This window comes from Takifugu rubripes, chromosome 4 (genome assembly GCF_901000725.2).
Source record: "Takifugu rubripes chromosome 4, fTakRub1.2, whole genome shotgun sequence".
In the NCBI taxonomy this organism is placed as follows: domain Eukaryota; kingdom Metazoa; phylum Chordata; class Actinopteri; order Tetraodontiformes; family Tetraodontidae; genus Takifugu; species Takifugu rubripes.
Window position 1 is genome coordinate 10230956 of NC_042288.1, and position 15802 is coordinate 10246757.

The 15802-nt window shown below is 44.7% G+C and overlaps 1 protein-coding gene across 3 annotated transcripts in view; it reads right to left on the reverse strand.

Annotated features, from left to right (window-relative positions):
- The window catches only part of adam12b (ADAM metallopeptidase domain 12b), a 46616-nt gene that overhangs the window by 15526 nt on the left and 15288 nt on the right, over positions 1–15802 (reverse strand). For all 3 annotated transcript variants that reach the window (XM_011603233.2, XM_011603234.2, XM_029834787.1), the window contains 8 exons: positions 7306–7384; positions 5858–5934; positions 5404–5593; positions 4594–4659; positions 3998–4069; positions 3522–3691; positions 2980–3064; positions 1318–1466 (listed from right to left, as the gene is read on the reverse strand). In XM_011603233.2, coding sequence (XP_011601535.2) covers positions 1318–1466; positions 2980–3064; positions 3522–3691; positions 3998–4069; positions 4594–4659; positions 5404–5593; positions 5858–5934; positions 7306–7384 — 888 coding nt within the window. The remainder of the gene's footprint in view (positions 1–1317; positions 1467–2979; positions 3065–3521; positions 3692–3997; positions 4070–4593; positions 4660–5403; positions 5594–5857; positions 5935–7305; positions 7385–15802) is intronic.

Consider the following 15802-nt stretch of genomic DNA (forward strand, 5'->3'; position numbering starts at 1 on the left):
TCCATCAACAAGCTGAAGCTACGAGGATCCTGAACGCGGCTGAGCGAGCCGGACCGCTCTGCAACGGCGCGTTTGACATTCTCTCAGCATCTCTGCAGAAGGTCAAAACGGGTCGCTAAAATAAATATAAGGAAAATCCAGATCTCTGGCGGGGGAAATGAGGTCTGGATTGGTTTGCAAAACGGCCAGTTCTGTCAACAGCGAGATGCGGAGTCAGGCTGACGGGTCGGGGAATTCAATCTTCAGGAGAACTGGTTACGACGCGGGTGAACTGGGGCTCATCTTTCCACGTGGCAAAAAAGCTGCAGCAGAGCTCTGACTGCAAACTGCAGAGATGTCTCCTACACAACAAGCGAATTCAGCTGCACCTTCAGACTATTGAGCTCACAGGTGACCTTGGAAATCTATAACCTAGAGTTTGAGAGACAGCATCTGTGCCTCCAAAGTAGTGCAGCGCTGATGGCAAAACACACAAACAACAAACCGACAGCAAGTCGTAGGCAGAGGCGGCGCAATGAGCACCTTAAATATGCTCAAACCTTGTGAATTTACCCACTCGGGACTCCCTGCAGGGCACTTTAAGTGGCTCCTGGTTTAAATACGATTCTGGTTTACATTTTAGCTTTTTAGAAACCACGACTCAGGGCTTCTCACACAAGTGGTGGCACGCGTTTTGATGTATTTACCTATTTCTACTAGATTTGAATAGAGCCTACCTTCTGTTATTATTTGATCGATGCAGCTGCAGCGTATAATTCGAAGCTTGGCTGAGACTGGATACAGTTTCCGTTTGGTTATTGTGTGATTAATGCAGCAGCTTCTCTCAGCCTTTTGTCTGCGTCCACTTTGCAGTGTTGTTAAAAATCTATCCTCGCCACATTTATCTGCAGCCTACGGGACTCACCACGAGAGAAACCAGTCTGGAAGCAGCTTGACACTGAAATCTGTTGCTGGGCTTTAGTTTCACTTTATCTGTCTGCTGTTTACCAACAGTCAAAAGTCCATCACTTGCAGCGGCGCCGTTATCTCAGCAACCCAGACAACCTGAGTATAATGTCAGAGCAGCTGCTTTAGGCGCTGGCCAAAGTCTCTGTGTGTTTGTGCGAATGTTTCAGCCTCCCTCGCACAGTTGCACATAAACAATAGGATGAAGATGACTGCATTGCTATAGGAGCTTTATCATTTTCTGACTGCCCAGACTGAAAGAGAAGAGTTCACAGATGTGTGAAACAGGCATTTAAATTGGCTACAGCAGAGAGGAGAAGCCTAAAGACCCAGTTTAGAACTCACATCTGAAACCTAAAACCCGAGTCTCACCCCGTTGAGGGAGTCATGATGCAACCTCCTCGGTCCACGGTCATCCTGCAGCCGCATCCACGCTCCGGGGTGTCGTGATTCATGCCAAAATTGTGTCCCAGCTCATGTGCCAACGTCACAGCTGCACCCAGCGGGTTCTCCGAGTGATCCTTTGGTGGGAAGCAAAAGGGAACATTAGAGCATGTAAACCTCTTACATTCAAATATATGTGAGCCGCTTTTCACTCACTGTGGAAACAAACCACAATGAAATGCAGTGAAAACATAAAAATAACCACCGAGTTTTCCAAATTCCTGTAGATTTCCTAAACAGTTCTGCTCTGCCCTCTCATCCATCTTCTATTACCCAATCTCCTTTTGGAAGCCCGACTTCATCTGCCATTCCATTACCCCTGCAGACCCAATCAGAACTGCTGTGAGAGGAGACAAACCTCCATATACCCACTGCTGTCTGACACGGTGCTGCGGTGATAAGTAAGGCAGGGGCCGATTACTATGGAGGGAACGTTTCAGTTTCATCCAAATTTAAAACAGAATGAGGGAGCGGCGAGCAAGATGGGACACAGACCAGGGACGTTCCGAGGGCTCCTGAGGATTAAATTAATAAATAAATGTATTCTCTTTAAAATCATTGTACATTTACAATATATTGATCACAAGCTCGCATCTTATTAAGAATGCAGCTCTGCAGTATATAGTTCGTGGCTGCTGGGCCAATGAATCTAGGACATTACAGGACCCAGCCAAGAAATAGTTCAACACATAACCACCATAAAACTCAAATACTGTCATGTTTAACTGGGAAAATAACTCACAGGAATGTTTTGCTTAAAAAAAAAGATATGCTTCGGCATCGCAGTTCAGTACAAACCCTTCAACGTTTAAAGACCATTTACTGAAAGAAAAAAACCCTTTAAGTTGGATGGTGATGCATTTTTTTGAGAAATGGTCGATGTCATTATGTTGTCCTCTAACTGGTCGCACATCCGGCTAATACCAGTTCAAGCCATCTGCTGTCTGGCAGTAATGGGGAAGACGGACATCTGGAAAGAGCCTCACTGTGGTCAAAACCAGCAGAAAACAAAATGGTTATTGGGGAATGAACATCTGGGCTGTGATGGCCTTAGGCAGATAACCACTTAATGATTTGGCAGGGGCGTCCGGGGCACGAGGGGGTGCAAGAGCCCACCGGGCAGCAAAATGGTGCGGAGCTGCGGTGGAGCTCTGGCAGGAACAAAACTGCATTTTTGACTGCCTCCTAAATAATTTATCACACATATGAAAATGCTGCAGCCTTTATTTACCCCCGGTACCCGGGCAGCCAGTTCAGAAATGCCACAGGGAAGCCTGATTGGATGACTGGGAGCACTCATATGACCTTACAAGGGTGTGTAAGTGTGTCCAACCCTCTTCAGGATGGATCTATACTCATTTCTTTGTCGGTGCGGGTGTTTGCAAAATGGGCCAGGAGTGCTAAACAAAAGCCAGAAAAAGTAAATGGACTTTAAAACCGCCATGAGCTGCCAGAGCTGTCCGTGTACAAACGTGCGGCAAACAAGAGACCCCCCCTCCCTTCGGTGTAAAGCACATCTGGATTGCGTTAGCCGGCGGAGGTTAGATGAAGGAAGAGAACCTCGATGGCTGTGCGAGGGCTCGGACTCACCATGACGATGCCTCCGGACTGCTCCACGGTACACATGCTCATGATGGGCGCCATGCCGATGGTGGTGCCCTGGAAGTAAACCCCGCTGCAGGGAAGATGTTCAGGACGTCAGGCAAGGGAAGACAACAGCGAGGAAGAAAGAATTCATAACCATTTTGAGCAGAAACCCTATGCATAGATTCAAGGCCTAAGAAACTATTCTAGGGGTCTCAAGCTCCTGCTGTTTCTGAACTGTAGACCATTTTTATTCTGCTAAAGGAGTAGGATAATGGCACGAGTGATGAGTGATAATGGTGAAGAATGGAAATATTAATTGGATCAATTTTCCACAGGCTTTGAAAAGGCAAAATAATGACTCATGTGATCACTAATTTTCCAATTTGACTGTCAATGTGAATGTAAAAGCAGAGTCATCCAAATCCTTTGTAAGAACAGGGACTCCAGGAAGCCCAGACAAAGAGGATTAATTCTAGTCAGAACTTTCTGCAGGGAAACTCATTGATGGTGTCATTCAAAACATCCTCCTGCTTCCTCATTTCCACCTTATGAGCTGAGCGTTGTCATGAGGCCTCTGGGGCAGCAGTTTGACTTTTCTCCAGTCGAGGAACTCGTGCAAGGTGGCGAAAGGATCCTGGGTGACGGGACATTTATCAGAATCACTCCACACCTCCAAGCCCACCAGAGCCACTCGGATGTCGAGGGGTCTGTAGAACTGAGAGGAGCGAGAAAGATAAGTTAAGAAGGTGAACCTGAAAGGTTGGTCGATTTTTTAAAGCTTTGATTAAACTGATTTATGTGATCAGAAAAGGTCTGTGCTCGGCTTTTGTTAATCTACAGGACGACTGTATCTGATTGTCACCGATCCTCGGGCCTGGAGAAGGTTTTAACTATAGGCATTTTTTTTTTCAAACTCAAGCATTAATACATCAAAGAGTCATCTCATTAATCTCTGCTGCCAGCGGAGATTAATGAGATGACTGCAGAAAGACAGCGGTGCAATTGGGAGAGGATATTTCACCTTGTCCACATAATTGGCTATTTCTGCCAGTCTCTGCTTCACTTTCTCCACATCGCTGCCTTGTTTCTGAAACTGAGAGCAAAAATACAAAGTAATCAGCGGCTTGAATTGGTACATTTGAGCAACCGTGAGAAGCAGCCGTGCATCACGCGCAGTGGTGACGAATGGCCGCCGAGAGCAGGTGCTCCGGTGGATCCAACAGCCTGCAAAGCAGATTTAGTCCAATCCCCCTCCTGTGCATACACCTGCGTTTGGCTTCTGGCAGCACATCTCATATTCTCTCTCTCTTTCTTTTCTTCCCATTCAGGTTTCTGTCATTAGCAGAGGGATGTAAAGGAGCAGAACCCCGGTCTTGACAGGAAACATTTCTCTTTCCTTGTGGCTTTTTTCCCAGTTTCCTGTCTGGTTCACCGGGGAATTGTGCAGCATTTCCTGTTAAATCTGAGCCTTTGCCACAAGACCACACTGCCTGTTACATACTGACCTAATTCTGGAGCCCCGCGAGGACCTGCTTTACTATGATTCCAGTTCGGTGTGCTTTTATTCTTAGCTTTACCTGCTCTAATGTATCTGTGAAGGCGTGAATGGTGCTTTACCTCTCTGTTGTCTGCAACAATGATCAGCTCCACATACTTGGTTGTCCTCTGCGCGTGCCTTTTTTGCTGAGGGGGAAATACGGAAGTTCAATATTTGTTGATATAGTTATTTAAGGCTTTAACATTTTCTTTTTTTAAAGTAATAAGCTAGTGGGCGGCACTGACCCTCATGTTCCCACTGCCATACACTATTTTTTGCCAGCATGTCAGCAAACCTAAACCCATCACATCCACAGAACGCATGAAGCTATTTTTAAGAGCAGCTGAGGTCAGTTACAGTGAAAACAGCCAGTAAAATGTAGGTCTCAGAATCTTTCCTGGGCAGAGCAACAAATAAAAGCTTCCTCCGAACACCAGCTACACACGGTGATCTATAATGGCCTCAAATGTCCCATCAATGCAGGTGAAGCTCCTCTAAAAGTGTGAAGCTTAAACACTACTCAAGGGTACTTTTTTCCCCCAGTTTTACTTCCTGACGCAAATGGACACTTCGACGCTTGGGAATAGTGGCAGATGGAGGCTGCACCTGCTTGATATAAACCAGTGGCCAACCCTGCGTGGGCCCTCGACTTTGGGCTCTAAGTGCAGATAAAATGTGTCAGGTCCAAGGCAATACCCTCTGGGAGAGGATCCAAGCTGGCAGACCTGCCAATTTGATGGTGTTGGGTCATTTGCCCGGTCTTTTTTATTAACCACAGAAATCAAAACAAAACCAAATCACAACCTGACCCAGATGCAGCACTGAGACTCCACAGCTAATAAAAAAGCGATAAAATCCAGCTTAATAAAATCAGACATTGCTGCCCTTACCCTTGTGTGGAAGGAGTGGAAAGGGTTTTTGATGTGGTTTTCAAGGGGGACAGAGGTCATGTTGTAGCCATGGCCGCAGTCTCCTTGGGTCAGTCTGAGGTTTTCCACTCGGTAAATGAAATGCACATCGCTGTCGCGGCCAGATGCCGGCTCGATGACAAGAGTCCTATTATCGAGCATGATGAAGCCTCTGCAGAAATAGCAGCAGCAGTTGGACTAGAAAAGCTAAATCGATGCTTCAAATCAGTTTGAGTTCCCTGTGACCAAATGCATATGTTAAAATGCAACATTTCTTTATATCTGTGGGCGATTCACACCAACCGACCCTCAACAGGTTAAAGGATGACGAGCTGCTGTGTTGATCTGTGATTTCAGTGAATGTAAATAGAACATTATGCTTAAAGTGCACCGTCGGAATGCTTCCTGAATACAAAATAATGGTCGCATTTCTTACCGAAGGCCCGAGCAGGTGCTGAGGGTCACGTCGGAGTTGGGATGTGCTTGCACCTTTCCGTGGTAGTAGCAGTTATTCTACGAGAAATCAAATGTTACATTTAGATATCTATTCATTCCATGCTTTCCCTTTCCACGATCTTTCCTGGGACAAACAATTCTCCTGAAATTAATGACATTTACACAGTTGAAGGAAAGCTGACAGTCGTTTCGAACATTCGTGGGAAGAATCGCTCACGTCCATCAACTTTTACTCAACACGAGGAATTTTGCTGAGTAGCCATGATGGGGCGGAGCTTCAAAACACAGGAGGTTAAAAATAGAGCAGCGACAAGGTTCTTTGCTTCCGATGCGCCTGACCTAGATTACCTCACCTTTCATAGGAGAAAATGTCAGGCAAAGCTGATAGTCACCAATTATCCTCAAAGAGGCTGAAATGTTCTGGAGTAGCTTTTGATTGCTTTGAGAAGATTTCCTGGAGCTACAGTCGTTATAGCGGCACAGAGGTTGAACCCAATTAGGTTATCAGTGCACTTTTAAAACAACAGTGTGGTTCCAAAAATGAATTTGTAAAAAATGTAATGATGGCAGAGCTGTAATCTGGTTGGGGCTTAATCTCTTTCCGGTTTCACGTCTTTTGTTTGACGATGCTGATTTATGTGGCAGCAGTGCAGCAGCAAAGTCACGACGCGTTCAGGTTCTTTGGTTAGAAAAAAAGCAACAGTTTTGCAACAGCTTGAGTTTAAGACAGGATGCTAATTTGACAGGCTGATGGCAGGCCTGTAATATTCTCCCCCACAAAATTAGCAAGACGGGACAGAGTTGAAAACAGCGTTTGCATAACTTTGCGAGAAATAGAGCTGCCAATCATTGCTGATGGAGCTGGAGGAGAGCCTGTCACACCGTCCCAGTGCTGTTCACTTTCAGCGATTCCCCTCCAAAAGAGAAAAGATAAGAGAATCTTCGCCGGTGGCGGCTGTGTTTCCAATAAACCTTCAAGCTGTTTAACTCAAAATTACGCATTTCACATTTGTCTTCTTGTCACAAGCCACATAAACAAGCGCCTCAGTGAAGGAGTCTCTGTGTAAAGTGTTTCAAATCCACTTTCTTTTATGGTAGACGATGCACTTCCTACCACCAGTGTGCACGTGCAGGAATAGGAGCAGATCCGACGCTGAAAGTGGGTTTGATCCCAAAATCCTGATGGTGGTGTTGGCTTCAACACACACAGTCTTTATAAAATGCAGCTTATCATCCAATAAGCCACATAATTCACATTCCACTTGGCCCCAGGCCGAGGCTTTCACATACACAGCCACAAGGAAATACAGACAAACGGAAACCTTATACTGAAATATTTAAATTTCTGTTCTTGCAGCATGACTGCAGTGCACCAGTGCAGCCTGACTTTGAACCATGAGTGTCAAAATGGCTTGTGAGCCAGCTTACCGTGACATTGTGGGCGCTGGTGACTGCGCTTCCATCCTCCCGGTAATGTGTTTCTGTGAAATGGCTCGCAAAAAGACCCCTAATAGGAGATGAGGAGGGAAGGAGAGAAGAGAAAGAGACTCATCAAACACCCGGCTATTACCTCAGCGCTGCGATTCTGAGTGGATTAAAAAGAGTCCGAGTTTTCAAACTAATAAGAAATCTCTCTTCTTGGTTTCCTTTTATGTAGATTAAGTGCCGCTACGGAGGATTTTGGGGATAACGTGGATGAAATGCTCGGAATTCTCAAGCAAGGATGTGCTTGTGCTTTTCTCTTGATTTCTCAGGTGATGCGAAAGTGTCCTTGACTCCTGGTGCAGCGTGACTCAAGAAAATTCCGCAGAGGTCGTTTTATTCTCCACGCTGTGTAGCATGTGTGAGCGCGAGGATCCTACGATAAAGGTCGCGGATGAATGAGACCCACCGAGGGCGCTAAAAACTCAACCGGGTTTTTATATAGTGCAACATAATGGAGAACATTTATATCAAATCAGAACAAGGTGGGAGCAAATGAAGTCATTAATGTGTCTTTCTTCAATAGTTCAGGACCTTTAAATTGCTTCTCTGTACATTTAAAGTTCAGTTTTCTGACCTTTTAAAACAGGATCAGTCCTCTGTGGCCGTCGCCTTACCACATTTAACTTCATTAAATACTTATTACCACTTTAATGTGGCTTACCATGCCATTAGCAAGCTCTGAACCAAATCTGATAAGCCAGCAGCCAGCGAAGACTTTAAAGGGGCCCCGGTACGTCTCATTAAAAATGGACACATCAGAGGCTCACGGATGCTGCATGGAAAATGTATCCTTTAACTTCATTTGGATGAGAAGCAGCCTTTGAAAAGTGATAATCAGAAAGAATCGAATTAAACCTGCGTGGTGGTTTGTGTCGAAAAACGAGGGCGATTTTGTTTTCTGCGCACTAAAGACGGGATTTGCATCACGTGAATGGTAATTCCAAGCGTGAGCTCCCACGCTGTGTTTTGGCGGCATTTTAGGGAAAACCAGCTTATGGCAGCCTGGCTCCGCTGCTGCACGTGATCACCAGAGCTGCGGGTTTGACATGACACAATCTGCATGTAATCAACTATTTTTTGGGAAAATGGACAAAGGTCAAGAGGCGATGGGTCGTCTGTGGGGATCTCTCAGCTTTCTGAAGAGAGATTCTCATCAGCAAAAGGACCCTTCTGATACTGATTAGATCCGCTCACTTCCCCGCAGCTTTCAGGCTGTGCCCTTGGTTTGTTGTCTCCCTTGCGTGTTCCAGAGAACTTTTTCTTCCTCTTTTTGGACACCAGCCCCTGTCACTCATACCCCCCCCCCCCCCCCTTCCCAATCACACAAACACACACACACGCACACACAAAGCAAAAAGTATTGGTGGAAAGTGACTTTCAGTTGCAGTCTAACATTTGGCAAGAGCAGGACGCAGTCAATCAAATGTAATCTAGCTGGAGAGCACCACATTGACCTAAAAATCACTACTGTCCTCAACGTAAATCCAATAGGAAAGGAAATTAAAAAACAAAACCCAGAGCGTCTGAAATTTGCTCAGAATTCCCTTAATTCCCATGCACTTCCAGAGCACGTTCCTGTCTTCTGTGAGCATCTCTGCTGCTTCGTTACCTGACAGCGTTTTGATGTTTCTCGTGGTTTTCTCCATATAAATCTCCCGTAATCGCCGGAGTCAGTAACAACTAATTCGATGCTCCTAAGCTTATGTTGTGTTTCATTAGGCACGGATTCATTAATAGTGGCCCAGGTTAACTGTGATGAATGAGCCGCTCTTTAATGGTACCTAAGGGAGGCAGGGAAATACTGTTATTAGTCTAGAAAAATAATCCCCCATCTCTTATTTGGCATGATATAGTGGGTTTTATTTAAATTTACCTGAAAATTGATTGAGTCTGAATGCCACATGAACAGTTTGTCACACCTTCCCTGTGTGTTGTGCAAATAAGTAGTTAATTTAAAGCACAACTTAAATTTTGGTGGAGTCATACAAGTAAATTTGTGTCGTTTATTCGTTTAAGATGAAATTTAGTTTCATTGGGTCTCATGGCTGGTTTACGCACAAGAGGTCGAGATTAGAGCAACTGTTGTCGCGCTAACTGTGTTTCAGGGAGTTTCATTTGAGCGCTGACATGACCTTCACGGACTGCCACGCAGCAGAAGGTGTCACACACTGTTTACTTGAATCGGTCTTTTTAATATCATCCGCAGAGTTCAGCACTGCGCAAATTTAAATAGCCGAGACTCATTTACATATATGTGACTTCACGCCTCATGTAATAATTCACCATTACACAAATCCCCTTGAGCATGGGACCCTTCAAGAGAATGGCGGCTCCTCGCACTCGCACGCTCTTTGCTTCCTTTGAAGACCGCAGTGATTTCTTTTAATCCGCTCGAAGCGAGCAGCCTAAGCCGTTCCTCGAGTCGTGGCCAGCGAGAGGGGGAAAAAAAGGACGATGAGAGGAGAGGAGAAACTAAAGAGGTGTGGTCGACAAATCTAATTCTATTTCCACACACAGATGCAGCCCAAATTGATTTACATACAGCTCAATGTCCCTTTAGCTTAGGCGTGGTTGCAGAAAGCGCAATGTAGTATGCAAGGCTAGCAAGGCCAGCAAAGCGAGTGGGCATTTCTTGCTGCAAAAGGGCTTCAATATGTTCCTATTGAAAAAAAAAAAATCTAAAGTGAATTGAAAATCAATTCAATTCAGTAATGAGAATGTTAGTTTCATCCCTCCACTTGTATGTGATAACAGCTAAAAAACTGAACCAGAGTTACTTTATAACACTGGTGTGGGCAGACGTTTAGCATGCTAATGAGCAATGGCTGCAACACTCAGATGCAAAAGTCCAACAGTTAAGATATAAGAATTGGTGGTGTTGAACATGTTTAAGTAAAGTTTATGCTGATAGGAAATTCAGAGACATTGCATTCATTTCAGAAGAACCTTACCATCTTGAAACAGTAAATATCTGATCAGATTATACGACTGATTCGTAACTTCAGAAATGTCAAAACCTGAAACCAGATCACCAAACGTCTGGCTTCCCAGGCTGAATTATGTGCGATGCATCCACAAGATGGATGGATATTTTTCACAGAGTAAATATTAGACGTTGCAACGTGAGCCAGGAACCACCCTCTTGTCCAAACTGGAACCGGCCAAATAACTGGGTAAACATATGGTGCCCTTCATTGGACTCTGGAAGCCACATTTTCCCAGTTACCACTAAGTGACATCATCAAACACCCCCCGAGGATCAGGATATCAGAGCTCGAACCCTGAAATGGCCTGAGAATAAGCTTGTAATCCAAGAAGGCTAAAACAGGACATACATACATATATGGGTGCACTGGTCAACACAGTCCACAGCAAAAATAAACACATGCAGAGATATCAGACGAGAGTAATGAGTGTGCCTGGGGTTTCCCAGCATGCACTGGGACAGCATACTTGAGGCATTAGCTAATTCAAAGGGAAATGTGTGCAAATCAGTCATCCCACAATCCAGTAAACAGTATTAAACAACCATTGTAGCCACAGCGCTGCTTTACTGGTGACATTGTGCCTTTTTTTTTGTGAACTTTTGCAGTAGCTTGAGCCTTACGGCACACTGTTGTTTAATGAGGTAAACCAAAACCAAAAACCGGAGATAATCAGCACAACGGAGTGCAATTAGACCCGTCCACAATCACCCTGGTGTGTAACACCAGAGCCATGCCTGCATGAGCAAAAACTCATTTACAACAACGCTCTTGTTGCCTGTTGCATGTATAAAATAGTCATTTGTTCTGTATCCTTCAGTGAGGATAAGAGTTGACCCAACTGATTGAGCGAGTCCTGCTTTTTCCATCGGCAAAAAAAAAGTCACATTAAAATGGGAGCAAGGCCTCTTTACTGTATAGCCTCCAGCAGCGAGAAGACCTATATCACAAAAGCAGCCATATCAGCCAAGCCTGTTGAGTCGCCGACCGCCTGCAGCCGTGACGCTGTAGCTCCTTAATGAGTCAAGATCCCCTTTGAAAGTCTGAGAGATAAACTCATTTACTTTGAAATCACGCTCATGCATCATTCACAAGCGTCTGAATGACGAAAAATTACATTATCCTAAGAAAATGGCCCATTCTTCGGTGATAGTGTTCCAACAGCCTTTACCTTATTGTGTAACGATATTTGCTTCATCTCCAAATGAAAACCGGCCGTTTCACTCAATCCCCAACACAATACGTTCCCAAACTACATCTTCTTCCCTCGGGGGGACGAATCCTCAAACCTCGGAGGGACAGCGAACAATCTCTGCACAAGCGGGAGTTGCAGGCAATCTACATGTTGCGGTGGTGTATGTGTGTGTGTGTGTGTAGTGTGTGTGTGTGCAGTCTGCGGAGCTTGTGTGTCTTTCATGACCGCTCAGAATCACTCATTGGAAAATTGACTTTTGTACCTGAGCTAGATCACCCGCTATAAGACAGCTGACCATGTTTCCACACAGGTCGGATGGCGGCTTCGTGGTCGCGACCAGAAGCTCGTGAGCTCAGGTGTGTGTGCACTCCACCGGAGAAGAAAATGAAACTGTTACGGCAATCTGGAGGAGCCTTATAGAGTCATTTACGCTGTTATTGTTGAGTCATTATCATTGGACTTTCCAACACTGCGGGGCTGAGATAATGCTGGAATTTTTACTTCAAATAGTGATAGCACAGTTGGAAATGATAAAAAAAAAAGAATTTATGCTTGAACGAGCACAGCAGGGATTAAGACAAAAAACACACCCTCAAATTCTTTAAGCACGAAACAGAAGTTGAACACAAACGTGATCCTGAAGGCTGAGTTGGAAAAGAATGTAAGTGTTGGCCTGCACATCCACAACGTTTAATACTCCTTTGCAGTCGCCCCGACACGGCGGCACGGGCTCCACCAGAAAGCCGAATCGCTCGATGGTTGTCGGGTGACGGCCGCCTGCTGTGACAAAGGTTCAGACCTATTATGTGAAACGACTCTGCTGCACTAATGCGCTCGGTCTCAAACCGCCGCAGCTTTGCGGCGATTAATGCTCCCACCTCCTGCAGCTAAATATCATATCACCGCGTGGAAGCAAGAGTATTGATTTACTCTTTATTACCGGATCCCGCAGTAATTCAGCACGGCGAATAATGATGGAAAAACCTGAAAATGCTGGGAGGCATCATGAGTTCTGCTGCTGTTGCACCGTTGGCAACAGATTAATGAATACGGCGAGCGCCTGCTGAGGCTGTCGTGGTAACAGATGCATTGTTTATGGAGCGCGCCACTTATTTTAATCATTACCACCGAGCCCGAGTGCAAGGTTCTAGTGTGCTGATGGTTTACAGGTTATAAATAAATGGATAAACAAATGAAAGTAGCTTTGAATTTGACTTCAGCTTTTAACGGTTATAGAGGATGGCTCACTTTGTTTACCTTCTGGTTCTAAATGATTTGTTTTCTGTTCCCTTAATCTGCATAAACTGAATTAACCGAACTTCTTCCACAACATGAACATCTTTATATTTAAAAGCATGTTTTTATGACAAGTGATCATAGTTGTGCTTTTATCAGATAATAGTCAGTGAAGAACCATCGTCATCTTTAAAAAGGGCACAAACAAAATAGAGATCGTCAGAGTTCTGTCCAAATAATGTTTGGTTTTGACATGAATTAATTTGCATGATTAATTGGATAGAAAATGTTGAAAACTGACTTCTTTTTTCTTCCTGCAAAAGAAACCTGTGAAACGCAAAGCAACACGCATCAATATGAGTCATGTGTCGCTCCTGCTTCCCCCCAAAAACCTGTAATTTAGCACAAACCCTTTCAGCTTCATAGCGTGAGTGCGCTTGTGCTGTTCTGCACAGAACAGATTAAATATAAGACGTCAGCGCTCCCCCGAGTGCCCTCTTCTCAGACACCACCCCCCACTCCCAGAGCCCACTGAGCATTTCTTCTTGTCCTTTTTTAAAAAACGCCTCACATCATTACGTCTTTCGGCACTTTTCACAGTCGCTCTGCTGATTCTCCAATGAGATAATAACCTACAATTTGTCACTCTTCACCCCATTAGCTAACAAACATAGTTCTCGTGAACCTGGTGCTTCTTTCTGACTGGAAGAACATGAGGAGTGATGCTAAAAAAGGGAAATAAGATGGATTTTCAGCAGGAAGCGCCAATCACTTGACAAAGGGTTGTAATATTATAAAGTGCTTTAAAATACAGCCTGAGGTTCAGTTTGTAGCACTAAGAAACAATAATGTGTAAATGCGTGTGTCTTTTAAGCCCCAATATCCAGTGGGAAACTTAAGGGTTCTATAAGTTAACCTGTCGAAATCATTAGCATCGGAGCCACTCTTCTAGTTTTAACTACGCCTTAAACATTCCTGTTCCTGCTGGTTCTGTCAGGCCCGCTCACACACACTCGGAATTTCAGTCAGTCTGAACACCTGAAGTCCTTTAAGATCTCAGATCTCAGCTGTTCACAGCCTCCTTTGCCGTGGTTTCCCATCAGGACTCCGGACCTTACAGCAACGTTTGCATACCTTTTAATTCCTTCTTAGAACAGGGAAACACTGAACAGGATAAATCGCAATTCCCTGTTTTCAGGCTTTGCAATCGTCCTCACATTATTGTCCTAATCTCAGCAGCACAGATCTTCCTTAATGATCAGTTTATAACCACAGCTGGGTATCTAATGACTGAAAGGATTATATGTTGAAAGCGCTCCGCTTTTTCCTACCGAGTTTTTGATCACGGTGCTTAACATTTCCACGTCTAATATCGGAGCTTCTGGTAGGCAAATGATAGATTATCAGCTGTCTCGGATCACAGCGAATTCCTTCTCCTCCTCTTAAATCACCCCACCTCATTCACCACCATCAATACTAACCATTTTCTCCTTCTTGCACCCACAATTATCAACTCTAAATTGTGTCTGCCTGTCTTTGCTCAAGAGGTGCAGGATAAACAGGGTTGGCGGATCGATGTCTCATTCACTGCTGAATATCGTCCTTGTACAGGATTGGTCAGACCACTCTGATGCAGCCGTCTGGGCTGAGCCGGTTCTGAGCCACACAGGCGACGACGGCCCGCGGCTTTAAAGTGGCTCATCTTATTCCGGGAGGTAGCTGCAATCATTCGTAAATCTTCCTGCCTCTGAGTTCGTCTTGGATTGATCGGACTGTACTTGACCTAGTTTGGACTTCAGAGCTACTCCTCATATTTTAGCCCGTGTTTCAGCTGTGCTGACTGGAAATTTTCCATAGACCTAAAATATTAGTGGCCACTTCCCTCCACATCTGCTTCCCTGCCGATTTATTTCTGCAACCAGGCAGCGGTGAATGTCCTTGACCTCCCTGTTTACACAGAAAACCTGTTGATTCAACGTGCTGCTGCTATTGTTTTGCTCAGGTCAGCTCATGGACCCGGAGGAGAACTTCCCTTCTACCAGGGATGATGTACTTCCCCCGTCCTTGTTGTTTGTAGGGCACCTGGATAATTGTGAACACATGTTTATGTCTGGCGTGCGTGTGTTTGTGTCTTCACGCATGTGCACAGGGTGACCTTTTAAACTCAAAGCTGACCTTGAAACTTCCTGAACGACTGCAGTGAATCGATTTCTACATGGGCACACGTTACGTACAGAACTCGGGTGCGTTCAGGAGGGAAGGCCAGTGTGTACCTGACTATATAACATGTAATACATCCGGCACGCTGCAAACCAATAAAAAGTATATAAAAAAAAAAATCCCATAACCCAAAGAAAAATTCTGTTAAGTCACCTGGGTGCGCCGACAGCTCGGTAGGCTGTTTTGCCGGCAATGTAAGTGTCAAATAAATGACAGGGAGAGTGAAACAGATGCTGAACTGCGCTGTCTCAGGTAGAACCATCCTTATTTCTCATGGGTCTGTGATAAATGACCCATTCTCTGCTGAGGCACAGTGAATGTGAATCAAACCTAATGCAATTTCTACTATAAAGGATTTCTCATTAAATGAGGATTATATCAAGCTTTCTTTGCCACTGTGCTTAATGCAATTCTGGTATATCTTACAACAAAATGATTCCCTAGCCATTGTAAACAACACTCAGGGCTTCACCTTGTCAAAGAACGATGTGCTAGAATGCATTATGATGTAGATTAACAAGAAACTGGAATCACTGGTACTTTTTTGGCAGTGGTTCATGCTGGTGCATATTAATATTGGACATTAAGATGCTTATTATGCACAATCAGGCCCCTAAAAGTGGGTCCAGAACAGCGAAACAGCACATGAAGCCATATGCTGCCGTGCTGCAGACGTGTGCTGATTCAATTGTTAGTTTATTGAGAGCCAACTAAAACAAGGCATTCAGTAAAATCCAGGAGAGGCTGCTGTTATTCCAGGATTATATATGTCATTTAAGCATCAAAGGGAGAAATGCAGGAGACC